A 24,068-nucleotide genomic window follows, 5' to 3' on the forward strand; every position below is an offset into this window, starting at 1 on the left:
CGCAAAACAGGACTTGACATGTTGGTCCAGTCCAGCCGCTAGTGACATTGTTTACAGTGTGACGTCACGAAGGGTTTGAACATGAGCTAGAGAGGAAGGCGCTGGAGCTGGTGAGGGACAAATAGCATGTCTGGGTCCCGAACAATGAGTAGTACAGCAAAAACATCCTTTGTACATTCGATGAGATCGCTGCCACTCTCTGATGGTTGTTTCCCTCCCTGCAGGGTGTTGTTGAAGGTGAGGATTGAATACTTGTGATGATTTAATTAGATCGCAATTGTGCATAGTCTTTTGTTAAAATGAACACTCTTCTTATAAGAAATGTAGGCAAACCAACCTATGCTTTCCAGCCGCCGTGTGTGAGCTAGTAGGGCTCTACCAATGCTTCTATCGGCGAACATTTCCAGCCTCATATTGACATACAGCCTCTCAGCACCATTACTTGAGTGCACAGCAAGGGGCCCCGGGTGGCCGGGACCCATGTGTGTGTGTGGCACAAGCTGGTGAGGACCCAGTGGAGGGGGAGGGAGGCTGGTAATGGTGGTGGTGAAGGAGGAGGGAGCCATGCAGGACAGGGGCCCCCGGGCAGGGGCACCCTGCCGGGCACACGGGCACCCCAGAGAGGCAGTAATACCTGGCATACGTGGGCTGAACAGCCATGTTACCAGTCACGCCCTGCTCAAACCCGCCAATAAAGTCGACTGCAACACCATGAAATTCGGTCAGAATTCAGCATGGTGTGGTGTTTGTAATGGTTCATGTTATTACAAGTGTATGTCATAGACAAGAGTGAGGGGCTGAATATTCTCATGAGTGATGTCCAGCACCAGAGAGACAGAGCAGCCAGCCTTGCAATGCAGACTGGACTAACCTTCTTTGCTTTGCTTTACTTTACTTTTCATGGAAAGAAAAGACAAATTGACCATGTGATACTTACAGCTGTCATCCTCCTCTGCAAAAACTTTGATCAGGTAAATGGCTGCAAAGAGGCCCAGAACCTGCAAAATGGTCAGTATCAGACTAGAAACAAGACAATTACACAGAACAAATTATAAAAAAAACATTGATCACAATCTACCACCAAAAACAGCAATTATTCCCAAACATTTTGTAAGCAATCCTGACCGGTTGACCCTAGATGTAGTGTTAACAACCAGTCTTTTTAATGTTACACATACTTATCATTACAATAAATTCATCACTTCTGAGACTATCTTCAAACCTGAGAAACACGCCTGGCACCATTGTTTAAGCTGCAAGTTTGCAACCAGCAGCGTGGAAACCAGTGAGGCAAACCAAGCAACGGCCAGCAATACTCACAGCAAAGCCACACTGCACACCGGCATGGATGGTCTCAACGTACTGGTAGTCCACCAGACAGTCATGGACACGCAGCGGACGCATCGGCCGCAGTGGATCCAGGGTGGTCAAGTTGGTGGGATACACTGCTCGGCAACCAAAGCCATTTACCTGCAATGGTTTGTTTCCATAAAGGTGAGGGATAGCATGCACAGACTGTAGCTACTTGAGACAATGTAGAAAACACATGTGAAACATATTTACTGATTATTATGAAACAGAATCAACTTGTTTTGATTTATTTCAACTGAATAAAATATAAAAAATAACAACTTCAATGTTTTCATTTAATTTAGTTTAATAAACCAGTTAGAACCCCAACAAGAGCATTTTATCATAAAGATGAAGGATGGAATCCTTAAAAGCTTCCACAAAAAAGCTTCCATCCCAGGCAAGCACCTTTAAGAAGTCTTGCACATGGTGGCACTCTGCTACACTTCACTCAATTCCATGACAGCTCAGCCTTCCCTACAGTTCTGTCTATCATTATGGACTCACAAGCAGGCTCTGAATAACTCTGTTCATAATCTTCCACCACAGAGGAGGTTAAGCCAGCAGAAAGGCTTTCAGGAATACTCACCTCCCACCAGGATGCACTGCCGGTCCCAAAGTTGAGCCAGTCTCGGCTGTTCTCCAGGACCCCCACGTTGAGGTAGAAGCAGATCACAAACACATTCCATCCAAGCCACACCAACTCCCATGCCAAGTACTGCCACAAAGATAACAGTGTTACTAGGTGGCAAATGCTTCACTCCAGTCAACAAGAAGCATGTGTTTGGACAGGGAGAGATGAAAGCTCTTCTTCACAGATCAACTTTTTAGAGGGATGCTTCAGGAAAGAGTGAGGTATCAGATAATGAGATAGAATAGATAAATACTGTTAATCCTTGTTGTATTGAATCATACCCACACACACACACTGCCTCTGCCTCAGTCTTGAGGTGGCAGTTGAAAGGGAAGGTTGTTGCAATTGCATTTATTGTATGTATGTACAGTATGTAGATAGATGGGCAGATAGTGGTCAAAAGTTCCATATCCCAATCTTCACCACTTTAAATCTTTCACAATTTTCTCCAACACCTTTGTCATCTGCTTTCTAAGTTTGCCCTCTAAATTCCTTTTTCCTGGGCATCAATTTCATTTTTTTTATATAGTGACATTTTTCTAAGGTGAAATTCCTGGAGACTATAATTTTGATCATTTCTTTTTATGTTCTATGTCTCACCCATAAGTACTCTACTCTGTTATCCTGTGTGCTCCAAAACCAAATTTCATTAAAGTGTTGCAAGACCAAAGAATGTACACATTTCAAAATTTTTTATCACATTACTTGATGGATGTTGATACTGAAGTTCATGACACTACACTATACATATTGAAATGTTCTCAGGTGTTCATACAGGCATTCTTCAAAAGGTTCCTGTCACTTATTAGCAGAGCAGGTCACACCACATCAATCACATATGTAAAGTACAAATTTCACACAATAACAGTATACAGACCTGCACACAAAACTAATTTCATAAAGACTTCTGGTTTGAAGTGTACAAGAGTATTTTTGTATAACCTGCCAGCAAAATTATGTTTTTTTTCTCTTTTTTGGTTGAAGTCTTAAAGTTATGATACTTCCCTCCAATATGAAAAAAAAATCTCTAAAAATATTTTAATATTGTCAAGAATAAAAGGATATTGAAGCTGTGAGTATGAGACACAAATATTTTAACTTTGAAGAAACACAAGTCTCAAGAAGTTTGTGCAATTACAGTTGTAGTGGCCACCAATGCTTATTTTTTTTATGTAATGGGAAACAGCAAGCAAAAGTGTAACTAACTAACTCTTCTTTTCAGGCCATGATTAGGTATGTGACTATACTGCCTGAAAACAAATATGACATTACTACACTGTGTGTGTTACATGAACATTTACACAAGTCAAAACTGTAATAACTGAAGACCACATTAATAATTTCAAAATAATATGAAAGGCATCTGTTGCTCCTTACTGCAACTAGCATAGTGGTACTCACAATTATTACATATTTAGTTTTGTACTGGTAGGCGCCAAAGAAGCCAAATATCACAAGGATGAAGTTGAAGAAGTTGGCAATGATGGGCAGCCACATGTAACCCAGGAAGTCAAACACTTGTCTCTCTGCTGTTGAGATCTGAAAGAAAAGGAATATTGTAAGTGACATGAATCACCCATCTTGCCATCTTGGTGTGCAAGGCGACACTGATAACAAGAATATGAATACATGTTGCCAATCAAAGTTGTACACATGAAGCAGATAAAGCAGAAAAAAAAAAGAATAACAATCGTGTAACATTGTTTAAAAAAAATTGGGGAGTCATGTAACATGGGATTAATGTCTTTATCTCGTACTATTCACTCCATTTTTGACACTGCTCAGCATAGCCGCTGTCTTGATCCAAATTATGCCGGAACAGGTCACCTTGAGGGGCCCTCGCCTGATATTGGAAAAAGAACTGCCTAGCCAGCGTTAATGTCCAGTCCCCGCCGGTCAGGCCTGTGGTTTGACCCGGAGCGACACTATGGCAAGTGAAACATGCCTTGTATTGCTTTTTTTTTTTTTTTTTTTCCTGGAGATACTCAAATGTCTAATCTTGAACTGAATTTGTATTTTAAACAATATATTCGTTAACATTTACATTATGAATTTTCACCGAGAGAGAGGGGAGAGACGAGTCTGGATATAGAGCAAAGTCACGATACAGAGAGCAAGGAAAGAAAGAAACCAATGAATGAGGTAAGGACACGGGGCAGGCATGCAGCAGGCAGGGTAGGGTGGGGTGGGAGTGCAAGGATATCAGTCTGCGAGAGTCAGTGCCTACAGCAGTATTTACCGAGTCACCATAACAATGTCGGAGCCTCCGCCACACACTGGACACCACCAGTTAGGCACCCGATGGTGACAGGAACCATGGCTTGCCCTTTCAACTCGGCCGCGTGCGAGGGGCCTGTGCCTCTAGCGACAATGAACAGTACGTAGTATAAGCTACGCAGCGGGACCAAGCGATCGCTGCCGGTACTGTACTAAGTGAACTTACGTGACGTTTTCCTTTTCTGAGCAAGAGTCGTATTCTCCAACACTTTAGTGCCTCATCTCACCTGCTTTAAATATACTCTTATGGAAATTACTGGGCGTTTTAATAGTATTTCCACGATTCCAGTGGTAAGATTATCAATAATGAGCATTCACATCATCGGCAGAAAACACCCACGAGAACCCGGCTGGTTATCTCCGTCGCACTTGAAAACAGTCAATCGTGATGCATGGAAATAAGCAATGAAAAATAAAATGTGTAAGTTTTGCAGAGGACGTCGGTGGCGTGGGATCTGCTCAACAAGACTCAAAGTAAGAACAAAGTGTTGTAGAACAAATTGGTGGGGTAAGCTGGTCCTGACATACAGAGAGCCCGCCGCCATGAATTGATTGTCCCATGACTGAATTCAGATCCGCGATGTTAGTGCTGATATGAGATACGTATTTTGTGGATGGGAACACGTTCACAAATGTGCATGATGGTACACAGATGGTGCACTCGTGTAGAGAATAGCGCGGCGTTGTGCAGTGTGCAGGCATCATCGCGCCAGCTGATCACGACAACAAGGGGTGATGACGATGGTGGTGGGTGTTGACATTTTCTCTTTCCATATATATTTATATAATAAGTCTTAATGCACATTAAGGAGGTTCATTACTTTTTTTCATTATTATTTTCCCTATGCACTTTATTTGTACAAACTCTTAGTGTTACACACACACAATATATATATATATATATATATATATATATATATATATATATATATATATATATATATATATATATATAGACACAAAACCAAGCACTTCCATCACAACACGGATGACGAAGTGTCTCCCCTTCCCGACTTCTCCTCAATGCCTACATGACGTCTCCTCCTCTTCCTCCTCCTCAACGCCTACATGTCAAAGAAATTCCACACAGGACTCCCACCCTCTAACCTCTTGACGAACAATGATTCTCGCTTCCCTCCCTCCCTCCCTCTAGCCCACCTCCCTGCTTCCACGCGGCCTACCTCCACCCACGCGATCATGACCTTAATTAACCGCCGCTACGGAGCGACCGATTAGGAAAACATTGCCAAGCAAATAGTATCACATGCCTACCTACTCCTCCCATCTCGCAACTTTCACGTCAATTTAGTCTCAAGGCGTGATTAGAAAGTTGTATGTGTTTTATGATTACAGTCATGTTATCTAGGCCGCTCTGGGAAACAAACAGCCTAGCCAGCACTATGGGTACCTTTGGCTTGGCAGGCGTGAAGTAGCTCGAATCTGTAGCATCGCATGTCTTAAGTCCTCCTCCCACCCACACATCGTCACATCCACCGCCATCTAGAGATGCCTCGATGCAGCTCAAGAGTCAAGAGTCATTCCGCCACTCCAGCCTGAATGGAGGTGTTGTGAGGTGAACGAACGCCCACTCAAGGCATCGTTCGCCTCCGCCTCGACCTCTTCCCATCATGTCCTGTTCCTCTACCCACTCTCCCACCCCACTTCATGCTTCACCGCCTCACCCCCCAACTGCTTCCTTCCTCCTCCGCCCTGTCAGCCACAAAACTCGTCTGCTGCAGCACCTAACACTGAATGAACACTGTTCCACCAAGCAGGTGGCAGCAAATGATAGATCCGTCAGGGTTCCAAACACAATACATGCATTTATACAAAATTAATTCATTGTTTTCTCTCAAAACCGTCAACAATATTGTGCTAAAAACAAACAAAAGAAGCACTTCGACACCATTCTATTAACATAAGCATTGTATTTCGTGAGTTAACAATCATCGTATAACGTTACATCCAAATAATTATGAGAAATTTATAGAATTTGGTGAGAAAACGTGGGAGGAAGAAACACATCTAAAATATTAATTATCATTAGTCAAAACGTTACGGAGAAATAAAGCACGAAATTCTGGATTCCCGAGCCACAAATACATGTAAATAAATAAATAAATAAATATATATATATATATATATATATATATATATATATATATATATATATATATATATATATATATATATATATATATATATATATATATATATATATATATATATATATATATATATATATATATATATATATATATATATATATATATATATATATATATATATATATATATATATATACACACACGTGGTGCGTCTGCCTCAACACCAACCGCCATTCATGCACAAAGCAAACAATAAAGACATGCGGGTCAAGTTCACCTCCACCACACTGTCTGGCCATCCATCGCGCAACACTGAGACAGATTTCTTCAATGTTGGAAGGTCATAAACAAGGATGGCAGCGGAGTCGAGACAAGCTACCCCATCCAAAGGCAAGCCACGCCAACACACCCAGCACCCACGCCTCCCCTCTGTAGCACACACAAGTTAGCCATGACGAAAATCAATGTTGCACTTTTACGTGTTGTCCATTCCGTCACCTCTCTCTCTCTTCTACTTGTCACTAACTCTACCACCATCACCACCTCACTCCTTCCCAAATGTTTGTTGTTCATATCTTCCTATTTCGCTCTTCTCTACCTTGTTCCCTCCAAGCCTTCTCCCCGCTGTGCCTCACAATACCTCCACCATGCACCATAACATGTCACTACAGTTACTTCAATCAATAAGGCATGGTGTGTGTGTGTGTGTGTGTGTGTGTGTGTGTGTGTGTGTGTGTGTGTGTGTGTGTGTGTGTGTGTGTGTCGTATACAGCAACATTATTATCCACTAGAATTCCGTCACTGCCAAGCCACCCCCTCCCTCAGCCCTTTCCTTTAGCACAGAGAGGGTCTGATAGTGTGTGTGTGTGTGTGTGTGTGTGTGTGTGTGTGTGTGTGTGTGTGTGTGTGTGTGTGTGTGTGTGTGTGTGTGTGTGTGTGTGTGTGTGTGTGTGTGTGTGTGTGTGTGTGTTCTGAGCCGGTATACCATAACGACTGATAGGAGTGTATATTTGAACTTAAACAGTCCGAAACATGGGGACATAGTACGTGGGGATACAGTGTGTGAGTGTGTGTGTGTGCACCTTCCTACACAATGGCTTGCCACTGACGCACTCCACCCGTAAATTTATTACAATACGCAATTCACAATACGCAATCACACCAGCCCATCATAACATTGACCACCACCATCTAAACAACACTATATAGTATTAAATCATGCATCTCGCACTCTCAGACTGGAGAAGTGGTGTTGTGCGTCGAGGAGGAGGAGGAGGAGGAGGTGGTTTGGAATGTGAATGCAGAGGTGAGCAGTTTTTGCTTTTTACTGTCAGATCACTGCCGATAATGACAGTGGTCAGAGAGAGAGAGAGAGAGAGAGAGAGAGAGAGAGAGAGAGAGAGAGAGAGAGAGAGAGAGATTCTGAATAAATACAGAAAGGAAAAGGAAAATTGATAATAAAAGAAATGTGGAATGAAAACACACACACACACACACACACACACACACACAGAGAGAGAGAGAGAGAGAGAGAGAGAGAGAGAGAGAGAGAGAGAGAGAGAGAGAGAGAAAGCAGAAGACTATAGGAGTAGGAGGAGGAGGAGGAAGAGGGGGCTGGGAAGGGAGAGGAGGGGAGGAGAAAACTAACGCTGGATCACTTTCACCCTCGCTTGTTCCTCCCTCTGCCCGCAACCCGCCACCCCCGTCCACCGCTGCTCTGCCCCTCAGGAACCATAGACATGGAGTGACGCTACCCAGTCCCTGCCCCTGACCCCCCTCCTCCTCCTCCTCTCTCACCAACTTTTTTACACCTCCCATATCACAACGATGCTCGTTTACTTGTTTGGGAGCAGCACTTCCCAACGCACTCTCATTGCAAGCTTGCCTTCTTTCACTGCATCCATAATCCTTTTCTTCCACATTCACTCTCAATACAAGCGTGTCTTCGTGCACTGCATTCCACAACGACGCTTATCTTCCTCAGTCACACCTATTAGAAACATGTCTTCTTCCACTGCTTAGTAATGAACAGTAAATAAAATTAAAATAAAAGGGCGTGCATGTGAGACTTCAACCAGTACTTTACATCTTCACTAGATTTTACTTCAGAAGCTAAAATAATTCATCGAAAACTCTATGGATTCTAAAAAGAAAGAAGGAAAGAATCCAGGCTTACTGTTGTTTGTGGGGGAAGACATCAGTGTAGTATGTAGCAGAATGTAGGCTCACTCGTGATCAGAAATAAACAGATCCTCCAAATCTTTATCTCGGTTCCTCTAGTCTTAGAACTATTGATTGACTCTTATATTCTCAAACATTTCTGTGCTTCACCTTCATTATTTTAAAAGTCTTTATTCAAATTAACACGAGTTTTTAAGGTATCTTTACATTTCGACGCAAAGTGACGAGATTTCTGCAATATTAACTATAAAACTCTTGAAAACCCCGCTAATCATCCTTGTGGCCTTGGAAAATAGTCGTGATGAGAAAGCAAAGTGTTCCTGAATACATACCTTAGATTAACACACTCAGGACTGAAGGAAAAACGATGGGCAATGGAAGATGGTGTCACGTCAACTAATAACTGATGGGCGTATCAACAATGTGGATGTGCACCGGTGAATATGTTCGTGCTTAGGTTAATGACCGTGTGAATCTAAACGGCATAGCTCTCATGAACAAGACGGTAAGGATATGCATGTGTTAACACGTCAGAACAGTTGGCAGGTTAATAAACATGAACATCTAAAGAAAACAGTTCTCAATAGGAAGGAATTAATCCCTTCAGTACTGGAACGCAGTGTTATCATAAATTGTTGGTGTAATTAGACGATTTCATTTACATTAGGAAGGGTCTATGCAACTCAGGAGATTAATGACCAAAGTCTTCACGATTTTCATCCCTAAAGTTGTATAAAAACGCCAAATAGTATGCAAAATAAATACGAAAACGCGTCCTGGTACTAGAAGGGTTAAAGGCAGAGAGGATAATTTAGTCATTCCTGTGAATCTAAATAGCAAAGGCCTCACATAACAAGACAGCGAGTGTTAAGAGTGACGTATTCAAATCTAAAATGTCCTGTACGCAACATGACACTGAGGCTAGGTATGCATCACACGTCACACAGCTGCCACACAAACCTAACCTAACTAAACCTGACTTATACATAGATAAAAGCAGATATTTAAATTGTACGTGTGCCATTACCAAGACAGGTGGTGAACTAATGTGTGAATCTCCACAGTACGAGTGCCAATAGATTTTGGCCCATATTCTGAAACATTTCTGCTCCTTAGCTCCGCTATTTTCAAAGGACTGTAGTTAAAATGAAAGATTTTTAAGGATGTTTCTGTAATTCTAGTGACATGCTAACAAGGTTTCTACATTACCAACAGGACAAATTATCGTCACAAGTCTGCTTATTGTCTCAATGGCCCTTAAAAATTATCACCGTGAGAGAGGGAAGTGAATATGAATATGGCTCAGTAAGTGTAGAGAGGAGCGTTGCGCGGGTGGACAGGTGGCGGCGTCAAGCACATTCTTCATTCAACAAGCACCTGCATAGCGGACAGTGGCGAAGCAGAGGCGGGTCTGTGTGTGTGTGTGTGTGTGTGTGTGTGTGTGTGTGTGTGTGTGTGTGTGTCCCTCTCTGTTCTCAGGTGAGTGTTTTCTGTGCCGTGTACTGTAATACCCCGCCGCCTCAAGGAAGGGAGTCTGCGCAGATGATGGACACACACACACACACACACACACACAGAGAGAGAGAGAGAGAGAGAGAGAGAGAGAGAGAGAGAGAGAGAGAGAGGTGACGGAAGTGAAGTTGTGAGTAGGTAGGAAGGTCGGGTGAAAGTGAGACGACGAGCACCTTCAGCGATATGAGAGAGAGAGAGAGAGAGAGAGAGAGAGAGAGAGAGAGAGAGAGAGTGTGTGTTCCCTCAATCTCTAGAACAACCAAAGTAATCTCCGGTGTATTCAGTTTCCATTAATACAAAGGTGTGTGTGTGTGTGAGTTTGAATAAATAAACCCACTAGCTAGCTTACCCTCACACTACGCAACACAAGCAACACAATGCAACACACACACACACACACACACACACTAATGAGAGGGAGACAGAGCAATGTGCAAGGCTTCCTGTTAAATGTCACCTCAACGCTAACGCTGCCTGAGAGAGAGAGAGAGAGAGAGAGAGAGAGAGAGAGAGAGAGAGAGAGAGAGAGAGAGAGAGAGAGAGAGAGAGAGAGACTTCAACGACAAAGAGTGGGGTGGATTTGACCTGTAAACACAAGACTACAGAAATGGGTGGAGGAGGAGGAGGAGGAGGAGGAGGAGGAGGAAGAGGTGGTGGTGGTGGTGGTGGTGGTGGAGGAGGAGGAGAAGGAGAAGGAGGAACATGTGAATAGCAGGTAACAAAAGGGATATTGACTTACATCTTACGAGGGAGTTACCTGTTTAGGGGTCACGGGGGAACACAAAGAAAGAACACACATTACGAGTCACAAAGGAACACAAAGGAAGATTCAACAAACAGCATCACACTCACAGGTATAACAAACACCAGCTCTTTGCAGGAGGCGACGGGAATGAGGCCCGTATTCAGAAAAGCTTTTCTCTCACACACCTACTACAAAGGAACGGTTAGCGGGGTTTTCAAAAGTGTTTCTCCAGTTAATAATGTAGAGATGTTGTCAATCTGCCTCTGTATGCATAAAAACACCCACCTTAAAAACTCGTGTAAGTTCAAATAAAGCCATCTGAAATAGTGGTGAAGTAGAAGTGTTTGAGAATACGAGCTTGAGAGCAGTTACTAAACACATTGACCACCAAGGAACACCACCGCTTGGCTACTGAACGAACGATGGAAACATTTCTCTAAGCCAAGTGTGGTGTTGCAAGGATAATAGGATACGCACCACCACCACCACCACCAAGGTGAGCAAAGCGTGGGAGGGAGGAAGAGAGGAAGAGAGAGAAAGAGAGGGCAGGTGTCAGCAAGTGTACACGGTAAGCCTCCTCCTCCTCCTCCTCCTCCTCTTTCCTGCCTCGCTTCCTATCCCTCCTCCTCCTCCTCCTCCTCCTCCTTCACCACCTGCTTCTCGTGTTTCCGCTCAGCTCTGGGCTACAAGGAACAGACCCCGCGCTGTGTGTGTGTGTGTGTGTGTGTGTGTGTGTGTGTGTGTGTGTGTGTGAGAGAGAGAGAGAGAGAGAGAGAGAGAGAGAGAGAGAGAGAGAGAGAGAGAGAGAGAGAGAGAGAGAGAGAGAGTTTCACACACACACACACACACACAGACGGGAAGTGAGGAAAAGTGTGGGTGCAAGGATGTGAGTGAGGATGGGCTGCAGAGGACAATACTTCTATCAGCGGCGTTCATCTCCTCGTGAAGGAAGGAATGTGGCGTGCAGAGGCGAGGAGGGAGGGATGCATGGAAGAAAGGGAGGAAATTGCACCAATGGCTCTCTAAAGCTCCTAAAACGTGAGGCATTAAGTCCATTTCGTCAAGGGGAGGATAATTACGGAGACGCATAGGAGACGACGAGAGGTGCGAAAGGAAGACACGAACAGGATGTAGACAAGATTGTTAGGGTTAGCGATCAGGATACGACAATAAGTAGCGGCTTCAACCTCCCCTTAAACAAGGTGTTAGGTAGAAACTGGTTCTGGAGACGATAAGCTACGTAGTTCACTGGAATCACCTCAGTTTTAAGACTCAATGACATCAATAGGAAAATTTCAGATGAGATATTTATGGATACGAACCAAGCCTCTGTTTGACTCTCGTAAGAATTGTTTCCTAACTTTCAATTACGTCTCTTAACTCCTTCAGTAAAGGGACGCATCTTTACCTTTGAATATTTGGTGTGATTAGACGATTTCATTTACATCAGGAAGGGTCTATGGAGGTCAGAAGAATAATGGCCAGAGTCTTCACTATTTTAATTTCCCCCCACCCACATAAGTTTGTTAAGCTGTATAAAATCACCTAACAGTAAGCAGAATAAATATGGAAACGCGTCCAGGTATTGAAAGGGTTAAAAACAACTGAGTGTTTGAGGAAAAAGGCGCCGAGCGTCAAATATTTTATAATACAAACCATTAATAATACAATGCAAGAAGTAGGCGTGTGACCAGAGATTCACATGTACTTTACAGTAGAGTACTTCATAGCTGGCGTTACGGGCTTCTCCGTTGTGTACTGTAGGCACAGAGTATTCATCTCTGTCTGTACATCCCGTATTTAAAGAGAAAAGCTCCTAAGATTGTTACTCTCATCATTAGCAGAGTTTTCGCCCTCGTCTTATATCACGCTGAAAAATACGCCTGTGAAAAAAAAAAAAAAAAAAAAAAGATAAAGACGAATGCTCTTCCCCTGCAGTCAGCAGCCATGTCCATGCCCCGCTCCACTGGCAGGCCATGACAAGACTTCAAGCCTTTGCCATAGAGCAGTGGTTCCCAAACTATCTTACCTGACGCCCCCCTTCTTGCTTCCAGTAGACCCGCACGCCCCCCCCCTCCCACTTCCTCTTTTGCTCATGTGAACTTATTTTATTTTATTGCATTTATTTCTTAGCATTGTTCAGGAAAACAGATCTCTGTTTGTATTAAATTTTAATAATGAAAGCCACTCAAACAAATAATAGTACATTCCAGAGAGACATTTTTCTAAGTAAACTAAACACATTTGGTTGAAAGGGCGTAAAAACCTTTAGCAACTGGCAAAATTGACTATATATATATATATATATATATATATATATATATATATATATATATATATATATATATATATATATATATATATATATATATATATATATATATATATATATATATATATATATATATATATATATATATATATCTATTAAAACATTTTTTAGCAGATGACTTCACGCCCCCTTGAATTCTCTTTACGCCTCCCTAGTAGTAGTTTGGGAACCACTGCCATAGAGGGAACAGTTCCACCAGCAGCCAAGCAACGCCTCCCTCCTTGAGTTATAAACCTGCACGGGGAGTCCAGCTCACCTCAGGCACTCACTCTAGGGAAACACTGACAGCTGAGACACTATGAACACCGTCATACTGGAGGAGTTACTGGTGACAATGAAGGGTGGTGAGCCCTCACACTGATTCATACTAAGTTACCATTATTATTCATGTAACTCTAGCGATTAAAATTGACAATGCACTCCTTACATCCCACTGTGTATATTTCCACTGATTTGATGATCAATACACAGTTCATCTTTTTTATTAGTAGTATATTAGTATATTATTATTACCTTTATTATTATTATTATAATTATTATTATTGTTATTAGCAGCAGCAGCAGTAGTAGTAGTAGTAGTAGCAGTAGTAGAAATTATTGTAGTAGTAGTAGTAGTAGTAGTAGTAGTAGTACTAGTACTAGTAGTAGTAGTAGTAGTAGTAGTATCATCATCGAACCATATTTAGCCGCAGGTCGCTACAATGGGTGACATGATTCTGGAGTGAGGTGAGGTGATTTCCGTCAGAGGAAAGATTTCTCCCTGGGCTGGGCCACACGTCGCGCTCACGGAAGTTCACGGAAACGGTGTGCGCTCCTGCTGCTGCTGCTGCCGCAAACAGTCCCGTCCTAATTGTTGTTTTATTGATTACGGGAGCGATTTTCCCAGAGGTGGTACGGAGCGGGCCGGGGCGGGGCGGACTAATTGGGGTATGGCGGTCAATTTCCTGGAGGGAAGCAATGAAACCTGGCGGGGAAGGATGTGTGACCGCCCACCAGCTTCCGGTGTCCCTCCCTGCATGCCGGAGCGGTGAGGTGTGCGTCCCGCGGGAACACAGCGCCCTGCCGCCCACGTGAGCCAGGCAAGTCCAGCGCGCCGGACACGCGTCTGTCGAGGTTCTCACCCACGTGAAACGCTGCCACGAAATGGTTAACACTCAAACACTGCGCCATACGCAGCAGGTTTAGTGCTGAATGGGTCAGGTTACAGCACAGCAACTCAAGCCACGTGCATTGCTGGGAGGAAGACTGGCACCGCACCTGACACGCATCCATCCTTACACCATTCCCCACTGTCCATGCAGGTACCAGTCAGAAGTTCACAAATGGTAAGGAGAGAAGCATCTACCTGCTGCACACACCGCTAGCGACTCGTCTGTCCCTTCACGGAGACGCTCTGCACTGGCTTCGGTACTTACGAGTACCTCGACCTTATAGAAAATAGAAATATCATCTGAAGTTCGCGTTTGAGCATTATACCGATATTTTGAAAAGAATGGCAATCACCGAGCGCCAGGAAAGAAAACTGACAAAACTTTGGCAACAAGGTGCTATAAATGAATAAATCCGACTGATAGTGTTGGATTATACTTCCAGAGCATGAAGACGTAGCGGCGTCGTATTCACGATCTGAGTCTACAACAATAGCAGGTCAGCGTCATAACCCTTGGCTACGTCACAACCTTCGTTAGTGCAGTGATATCCATCAGTCACTTCAAGAAATTCCCATCACCTGAGTAAAGCAGTGACGACGGTGGGGAGAACAGTGGAGTAAGCTGGAGGGGAACGAGAGACATTCCTTGGGACAGATGTAACAATGAAACAATTCAGCAAAATATTCCTGTCCATCACATTAAGTTTATCTGCTTTCCTTCCTCATCTGACATGCCACACACCTACACAGAGCAAGTAAATGTGTCACTCCACTCACGCAAAAGACAGCCACTGGTGCATGAGGGAAAACAAGAATATACAAGGTCTCAGCCTCAACACTCACTACGCAGCCATCACCTTGAGCAGGGAGGCACTGCATTCACCTGATGAGGACCTCAACACCACTTTTGAATGCGTCAGCAGGCAAAACGTTACTTCTCAGAGGTCAAGGGTGTCACTTCATGAGTTCTGCTCCTCGTAAAAAAAAAAAAAAGAGAGAGAGAGAGAGAGAGAGAGAGTCTATAAAGTGTTCTGCTTCTAGTGTACAAAACAGAACAAGGTTGTCATTTCATAACTGTTCTCTTCCTGCATACCAGTCAGAAAAGGAGTAATTTTTTTAAGTGATCAGTTTCTCCTGTATTTAACCTGAACAGAACGGTCACCTCGTTGGTGCTTTGCTTCTCCTGTACAAGCCAAAATAGAGCTGTTCTGCTTGACGTGTACAAGCTATAACAGGGCTGTCATTTCATGTGGTCTGCTACCCAAACAAAAGTCAAAACATGTCAAGAGACGTGCACCGCGAGACCTTCCGCCTGACACACTCCTACTGCAGCAGTCTTTCCTTCAGGTCACCAAGATAAAAAATAAACACACACACACACACACACACACACACACACACACACACACATATGTATGTATATATATATATATATATATATATATATATATATATATATATATATATATATATATATATATATATCCCTATTCTGTCCAACTCTCTAATGCAAGAGTTAACCAGTACGCTCAATCATTCATCCCTTTCACTGGTAAACTCTGGAACTCCCTCCCTGCATCTGTATTTCCGAATTCCTACAACTTGTCTTCTTTTAAGAGGGAGGTATCGAGGCATTTGCTCCCCTAATTCTGGCTGACGGTTTTGGCACTTTTTGAACTCTTTGGAGAGCCAGCGCTCAAGTGGGCTTTTTTCTAACTTTCTTTTTTGCCCTTGGCTGGCCCTCTTCCTATGTAAAAAAAAAAAAAAAAAATATATATATATATATATATATATATATATATATATATATATATATATATATATATATATATATATATATATATATATATATATATATATATATATATATATATATATATATATATATATATATATATATATATATATATATATATATATATATATATATATATATATATATATATATATATATATATATATATATATATATATATATATATATATATATATATATATATATATATATATATATATATATATATATATATATATATATATATATATATATATATATATATATATATATATATATATATATATATATATATATATATATATATATATATATATATATATATATATATATATATATATATATATATATATATATATATATATATATATATATATATATATATATATATATATATATATATATATATATATATATATATATATATATATATATATATATATATATATATATATATATATATATATATATATATATATATATATATATATATATATATATATATATATATATATATATATATATATATATATATATATATATATATATATATATATATATATATATATATATATATATATATATATATATATATATATATATATATATATATATATATATATATATATATATATATATATATATATATATATATATATATATATATATATATATATATATATATATATATATATATATATATATATATATATATATATATATATATATATATATATATATATATATATATATATATATATATATATATATATATATATATATATATATATATATATATATATATATATATATATATATATATATATATATATATATATATATATATATATATATATATATATATATATATATATACACACACACGTGTGTGTGTGTGTTCACTGTTTGATCTGCTGCAGTCTCTGACGAGACAGCCAGACGTTACCCTACGGAACGAGCTCAGAGCTCATTATTCCGATCTTCGGATAGGCCTGAGACCAGGCACACACCACACACCGGGACAACAAGGTCACAACTCCTCGATTTACATCCCGTACCTACTCACTGCTAGGTGAACAGGGGCTACACGTGAAAGGAGACACCCAAATATCTCCACCCGGCCGGGGAATCGAACCCCGGTCCTCTGGCTTGTGAAACCAGCGCTCTAACCACTGAGCTACCGGTCGTGTGTGAGTGTGTGTGTGTGTGTGTGTGTGTGTGTGTGTGTGTATAAAGCAGGAGCAATCAGACCGAGGTAGCGTAAGGCAGGACCTCTCACGCTTCCATGGAAGGGCGACCACAATGAATATTTCCAAAAACATGTTTGCTGAGATTGTCACAACGCCGTGATTCGCGCGTGGGGCAAGGCTGCAAGACTAGCCAAGGAGCAGCAAGTGTTTGTGCCGCAAAACTAAACAATGACGTTGTAGCATTTAAAATCAGGGTCATCTGCCTTATAATTGATCTCGCCCTCTGTTGTGGATAGTTTGGGGAGATACGGCGCCACTTGAAGCCTGAAGCCATACAGCTGCCGACGCCTTTCCGTCCTCCATCGCCGCCACCACACCTTTTCACACACACACACACACACACACACACTATCTACTATTCATGAGCTCGTGGTCAAGCTATAGGTTGCCGGCCGCGCTGCTCCACCTCACCTGCTGCTGCCTTGGTCCGTTATCACACACACACACACACACACACACACACACACTATGTTCACTGGTTCTTGGTCCTCTTCATAGCTGTGGCTGTGGTAGGCCTAACTATCTGGTGACAGGAGTGATAGCACACGGCGCGGGTCCCGGGAGCTTCGAGCTACCTGGCCCAGCAAACCTCACTTCCTTGTCTTCCATCCCTGTCAAGTGAAATCAGCTTCAAGCCGCCACAGGACGTCACCCTTAGGGCGTGGGGCGAACGGGGTGGGCGCAGCGGGCCACAGAACAGCGGTGCACTCCACGCCTCAATGCAAACCTTCATACGCTGGTTTGTGCGCGGCGCCGCAACGTCCCACGGCGGCTCCAGACAGGGAGGGACACAAGGACCAACATGGGGTGGAGGGGTCGGAGATATGTAGTCACATCGCCAGTCACACACCCATTACATGTTTACTCCAAACAGAACCCATGAACAACTTGGAAATGAGTGCCCGGATCAAATTAAGTAACAATGGTGTGTGTGTGTGTGTGTGTGTGTGTGTGTGTGTGTGTGTGTGAGAGAGAGAGAGAGAGAGAGAGAGAGAGAGAGAGAGAGAGAGAGAGAGAGAGAGAGAGAGAGAGAGAGAGAGAGAGAGAGAGAGAGAGAGAGAGAGAGAGAGAGAGACTGGACTTGTTATCCCTTTGCCAATGTGTCCTATAAGGGGGTGAGACAGACAGCATGGTGAAACAAGGGTACACGTGCAGTGGACAGGTGAGCAATGCAATGATGTGGTGTGTGATAAGCGTGGTCCTGACACAGCTCAGGCCGCGCCATGAAGCACAGCCACGGGATGGCTGGGACACATGCACGCTTCCTTCATGGATGCGTAGAGGCGGATGTAGCGCAGGCGCGTATCGCGGAAGTCTAGCGGTTCGGCCTTCGTGGTGCCCGCCAGTGGTGCCAACACAGCGCCATGACCCACTGGCCCCGGGACGGAGGTAAATAAAAGTAGTGTACTCATCACGCCTGGCACAGTGCCATGCCAACACCTTGCCCAAATATATATATAGTGGCCGAGACACTCCTGCCCCAGCCACCCCTGCGGCTTGGCACGGCAGCCCGCGCACCACACTGGGTCACCAAACACACACACATACACACACACACTGCGGATGCATGTTAGTGGTGCGGGAAGTGACGGTGGGAGAGGCCTACACGTCACTGCCGCTGTACCGTACCACCACCACCACTGTCATGACGCCACGGCGGGCACACGCCAGTGACCGGTCGATGACCAAGCAACGCCTCGCTTCAGGGGCGAGGAGACCGGGGATGGAGGGATCCCAACCAGCTCTGCTCTCCCTCCCTCACCACCTACCTGGTAAGGTCTGACAGAGGCTCCTTCCCTCCCACCCCTCTCTCATCGGGCAGTGGACAAGGACGCCCAGCAAAAAGTGCGGCTCACGGCAGCGTCTCGGTGGGGCATTTAAATCCCGCTGCACCCCAACCGTCGGGCAGTGCTCAACGTTCCCAGGTGACGTCACCGCGACGCCCCGGGGCGGCTATCTCTCTCTCTCTCTCTCTCTCAGGTGACGTGAGGCTACGCTTGGTGAAGCAACCACCACAGAAGGCAAGACCTGGCAGGGCACAACCGCTTCAGTGACCACAGAGGCTTGCTTGCGTGCAGCAAGTGCAACAGTAGTAGTAGCAGTAGCAACAGCAGTAGCAGATGCCTCCATACATAACTGCCCAGCTTCAGCGCGGGCATCATGTTAAATGGCCATTCATATACAAGGTGCAGTACTCCTTCCTGAGAAGATCTGGGTCAATAAACTGTTGCATCTTTCCATGTGTAGAAGGCATGGCAGGCAGAGCAGGCAAGGTGGCGGGGAGGCGGCGCAGAGCACAGGGTCGGTGAGCCTTGGCCTGGCTGCCTCGGGGGTTAGGATCCGCCCGGCCCGGTTAGGGTACACGGCTACCCACCCCTCCCTGCCTGCCCTTTGTCCACGACAAGGCCGCGAGTGGAACCTGTCAGGGAGGTAAGGAAGGAGTGGGTGAGGGAGCCGACATACACATAACCTACAGCACCCACACCCGGGGCTCCTGACAAACGTTAATACACAGGCTACCAGCGACAACCACCACCACCACCCAGATAGCTGGCCACCGCACCACGATAGAGAGAGAGAGAGAGAGAGAGAGAGACGGATGGGGGGGGGGGACAACCCTGCATTTTTCTAAGGTGTGATGGCGCCCTATTACCCTGCTGTCGCGACGCCAAGGCATCACACCGCCATCATCACCACCAGGTCTACATTTCATCCTCGTGGCTGGTCCTTGCCAGTGTTCCCTAGACAGCCAAACAACGCGTTATCAGGGTCTGAGACGCTGCGTGTTATCACTAAGCTGCTTGACGAACGCGGCCACTGCGGTGCCATCTACCCTCTACCAACCCGATTCTTTCCTCTCCTCCCCACACACACACACACACACACACACACACACTCACACAAAGACAGACACACCAATATGACACAGCTGGCGCGCATCACTGCCCGTCGATAACAATCGCACGTGACACATGAACCAGACGCACACCACTGACACATTCAGAAAACATACGTAGCTTTCATGCTTTCTTTATACGCTCTGTAAGCCTCGACAGAGCCACATGACCTTGTTATTGCGACGCCATACGGAGGCAGACTTTTTCTTTGAGAGAGAGAGAGAGAGAGAGAGAGAGAGAGAGAGAGAGAGAGAGAGAGAGAGACGGAAGGAGGGGGGAACATCTATTTCTCTTCTCAGAAAAGTGACAACACTCTATCTTCCTGTGACGTCCTCGCTCCTTCTTGATTTGACCACTGCCATGTTACACGCAGTCACTGTTCCAGCCAGCAATCATGTAGGAATTCCTCCCTTCAAAGCTGGTACCGTATTTTTCAAAACACTTCCTCGTCCTCTAACAATCAACAAGGTGCGCTGGAAGTGACTTAGAATTTTCAAGGATGTTTTCGTGATTGTAGCAGTAATCTGACAAGAATTTTGGGTCGTTAATGAGGAAACACACATTGGAACACGACTAATGATCTCAGTGGCTTTTGAACAATCCATGTGAGACAAAATCTTTCTACTAGATCATTAATGGGGAAAACACTCAAGGGAACACGACTAATGATATGTAACCTTTGCAAACAGTCTGATGAGAGAATAAAGCTAGATGAAGTCCCACTGGAGTCGGGTTGGGGTGGGGGGGCGAGCGAATTTGAGGCGAGGCGCGCAAACATGAACGCTAAGGGCGCCTGTTGTGGTGTGACCCTCGTGTGTATTTCACTGCTCAGATGCAAAAATGAGCTTCATAACACAGGGCCATGTCTTGCAGACATCCCGGTGGTGCGGCAGCGCCTTGTCCGTTATAGGGAGGTACTCCACGATAATAACACTGGCAACTAACACCACAAGCAGTAACACCAGCAACACCACTACCAGTTTAATGTGCCCAATTGATGACGCCTCAGTGCTTCCAAATAACTGGAGACTGGATGGCGAGGGCCAGAGTGAGGGGAAAGTTCAGTTGATGACGCCTCAGTGCCTTCACAGAACTGGAGGCTGGATGGCGAGGACCAGAGTAAAGGGAGAGTCCTGGGTCCCTCCTTAGGCCAGGAGTGCCTGTAACGGGGTTGGCCGTCATGCTTGCCTTCCAAGGCTAAGTGATCTGTAGCATGATTCCGGTGTTTGGCAGATCCTGGACAGCAGCAGGCCAGGCTGTGCGTATCGCCTCAATCTAGCACGTGCGCAACTTCTCGGGTGGTTATGGGTGGCTAATGAGCCCCACAGGTGCACATTCTCTCTGGCGTGGCTGTACGTGGCGCCTCAGCCCGACATGTGAAGTCTCCTTGACTGGAGTGTGTATGCCGCCTAAGCCCTGTATGTGCACAGCGTCCTTGACCGAGCTGGTACACTGATGAGCCCGCTGCGCTGAGATGAGACGAGTTTATGAACATCCATAAGAAATTCCGATGGTTAGAATTATTGTTCAGTTCCAGAACCCTTCCTCGTTGACACTTAGAGGACATAAATGTCTCAACTCCCTCCAAATGCAAGGAGCCACTAGACCCTGACGGCGAGGCATACCTGCAAACCTGGGGTGTTTTGATGTCAACGTTGCCGCGGGACACTCGGTGAACAAACCACACTCCAAGGTCACGCGACAGACGCTGGATGCCGCCCAGCGTGACGTGACACACGGCAGACAAATTTATATAGCTTGCCCTGCCTGTATCCATCACCAAACACATACATAAGCTCACACACACATTAATGAAATGGAAAAATATTCGGTCATGTTTCAACACCAAAAAGGAACATCATATCCTTAATTAATTTCGACAGACACTCCAGAAAGGTACAAAACTGCCAGCGACACACACACACACCCGATAGCTCAGTGTTTAGAGCGCTGGCTTCACAAGCCAGAGGACCGGGATTCGATTCCCCGGCCGGGTGGAGATATTTGGGTGTGTCTCCTTTCACGTGTAGCCCCTGTTCACCTAGCAGTGAGTAGGTACGGGATGTAAATCGAGGAGTTGTGACCTTGTTGTCCCGGTGTGTGGTGTGTGCCTGGTCTCAGGCCTATCCGAAGATCGGAAATAATGAGCTCTGAGCTCGTTCCGTAGGGTAACGTCTGGCTGTCTCGTCAGAGACTGCAGCAGATCAAACAGTGAAACACACACACAGGTGTGTATGTAGTGGATAAGGTGGTGAGCGTGGGATCGGGCAGACGTCCACGCGTAGGTTCGAATCTCACCACATACCAGTTTGAAGGTATGCCATTTATCGAGTGGTTTAAAGTTACCTACATGTCACCATGATACCTAGGTTCTAGGTGGTTACACCAAAGATGCTCTTGGGCGGTGATATGGGCCCTAATATGGGTACTATAAATAAAATTGCCTGCGCCACTAATGGGCGGAAGCTTAATAGCGCCTCTCATTTATACTCTTCAAGTATGCCTACAGGCGCTATAGGCCATAAGATTAAAAAAAAAAAAGGTGACCCCCCCCCACACACACTGAGCTGTGCTCCATACTTTTCATGAAGTTTGAGCATAAAAATAAGTATTTTATTCTATCCGATTCACAGCTAATTTGTTAGGCAGGTAACCTTCACTAGGGGGTCAATAAGTTGTGCACGTGACAGCCCCGCACTTGAGGCTCAGTGCTGCACGCGGCATCACGCCGCCCACTGTAGCAGTAGCACAAATAAAATGTGACTACTCGTGGGTCAGGGGTCTTTGCGGCATCGCGGAAAATAGATATTTAAAATCTAAACTAGTGTAATAAAATCATAAGCTGAAGTCCTTATTTATTCACAACAATGGATTATCACTACAGTACTGTCCTGCCGTGCCAGGTAAAGCTACCACTGTTCATTTCCACCCACGCATCACAGGACAGCACAGTCCTGCAGTGCCCCGCGTAATGCTGACACTGATCTCCCCACTCACCCACCACAGCACAGCACAGTCCTGCAGTGCCCCGGCAGGAGTGGCCATGGAGCACCAGGAACTTGGCTCTGTCCCTCGCCTGTGTTGCAGGGGTGAGGGCAGCGGGCCGCGGCGTGCACAGCGCGTTTCCTGTCCTGTGGTGCACTCAACGCTACGGTGACGGTCGTCCACTCTGGCTTGGCGAAGCGTGGCCGAGGATCGCGACTGTCCTGGGCATTACTAGTGGGGCGCGGCGGCCCCAGCAATGCCCTGCCCTCAACTGTGCCGGCGGTAGGTAAGGAAGGGATCCCAGAGACCCCCACCAGCCACAGGCGACCGTTGAAAGCGGGCTGACCTCTCCCACCCGCTGTGACCTCACCTTCTCCCCCTTCTGCCAAACACTAACGACACCAGCCTGGTAAACACCGCGCCCCACCACTACCACGTGCTGCCCCGCCCCGCACCACATAGGGTAGGGTTGGGGGGAACGTGGGGCGGGGCACGGCGGGCACCACCACCACCACCTAAGGGAGGAATTTGGCCTCGCTCAGCACAGCGCTGGACGCTCGCCTCGGTTACTTACAATTTGCAGGATGCAGATGGTGAGCAGAAAACATCTCCCCGAGTGCTGTCCACACCCCATTCTCCCGCAGGCATCCGGTGCTCGCACCACACTATATCCAATGGCAGTTGTTCACTCCATCGAGCGCGAGGCTCGCACACCCTCCCTCACAACCGCTCTCTCGTGGACTGACGCGCCGCACCTCATGCACCCTCATTGTTTACTCCTCAGGTAAAAGTAGTTCCCTTCACCAACCAGTGTTACCCGCTGCTCTCACTGCTGCCTCATTACATTGTACG

General features: G+C 44.8%; 1 protein-coding gene across 2 annotated transcripts; it reads right to left on the bottom strand.

Annotated features, from left to right (window-relative positions):
* Positions 1 to 427: 427 nt before the first annotated feature.
* Positions 428 to 23,973, bottom strand: LOC123498969 (sodium/potassium-transporting ATPase subunit beta-1-interacting protein 1-like). Of its 2 annotated transcripts, none has more exons than XM_045246588.1 (6): positions 23,791 to 23,973; positions 3,386 to 3,523; positions 1,940 to 2,068; positions 1,321 to 1,470; positions 938 to 998; positions 428 to 701 (listed from the first exon to the last, which is right to left on the bottom strand). In XM_045246588.1, the coding sequence occupies exons 1-6, from the start codon at positions 23,848 to 23,850 to the stop codon at positions 439 to 441; spliced, it is 801 nt and encodes a 266-aa protein (XP_045102523.1). In that variant the 5' UTR covers positions 23,851 to 23,973; the 3' UTR covers positions 428 to 438. The 2 variants fall into 2 exon arrangements, with proteins under 2 accessions (XP_045102523.1, XP_045102524.1); XM_045246589.1 differs by lacking the exon at positions 23,791 to 23,973 and adding an exon at positions 4,224 to 5,086.
* Positions 23,974 to 24,068: the final 95 nt, after the last annotated feature.

The sequence above is a fragment of the Portunus trituberculatus genome, chromosome 48 (assembly GCF_017591435.1).
Source record: "Portunus trituberculatus isolate SZX2019 chromosome 48, ASM1759143v1, whole genome shotgun sequence".
Classification (NCBI taxonomy): Eukaryota; Metazoa; Arthropoda; class Malacostraca; order Decapoda; family Portunidae; genus Portunus; species Portunus trituberculatus.

What these genes read in the sequence shown, in the direction of transcription:
- LOC123498969 (XM_045246588.1), bottom strand. Translation starts at nt 23,850, where the DNA reads ATGGGGTGTGGACAGCACTCGGGGAGATGTTTTCTGCTCACCATCTGC. An exon ending in CCATCTGCATCCTGCAAATT is followed by an intron (nt 3,524 to 23,790) that starts GTAAGTAACCGA and finishes CTTTTCTTTCAG; the next exon opens with ATCTCAACAGCAGAGAGACA. An exon ending in GTGTGCAGTGTGGCTTTGCT is followed by an intron (nt 999 to 1,320) that starts GTGAGTATTGCT and finishes ACCATTTTGCAG; the next exon opens with GTTCTGGGCCTCTTTGCAGC.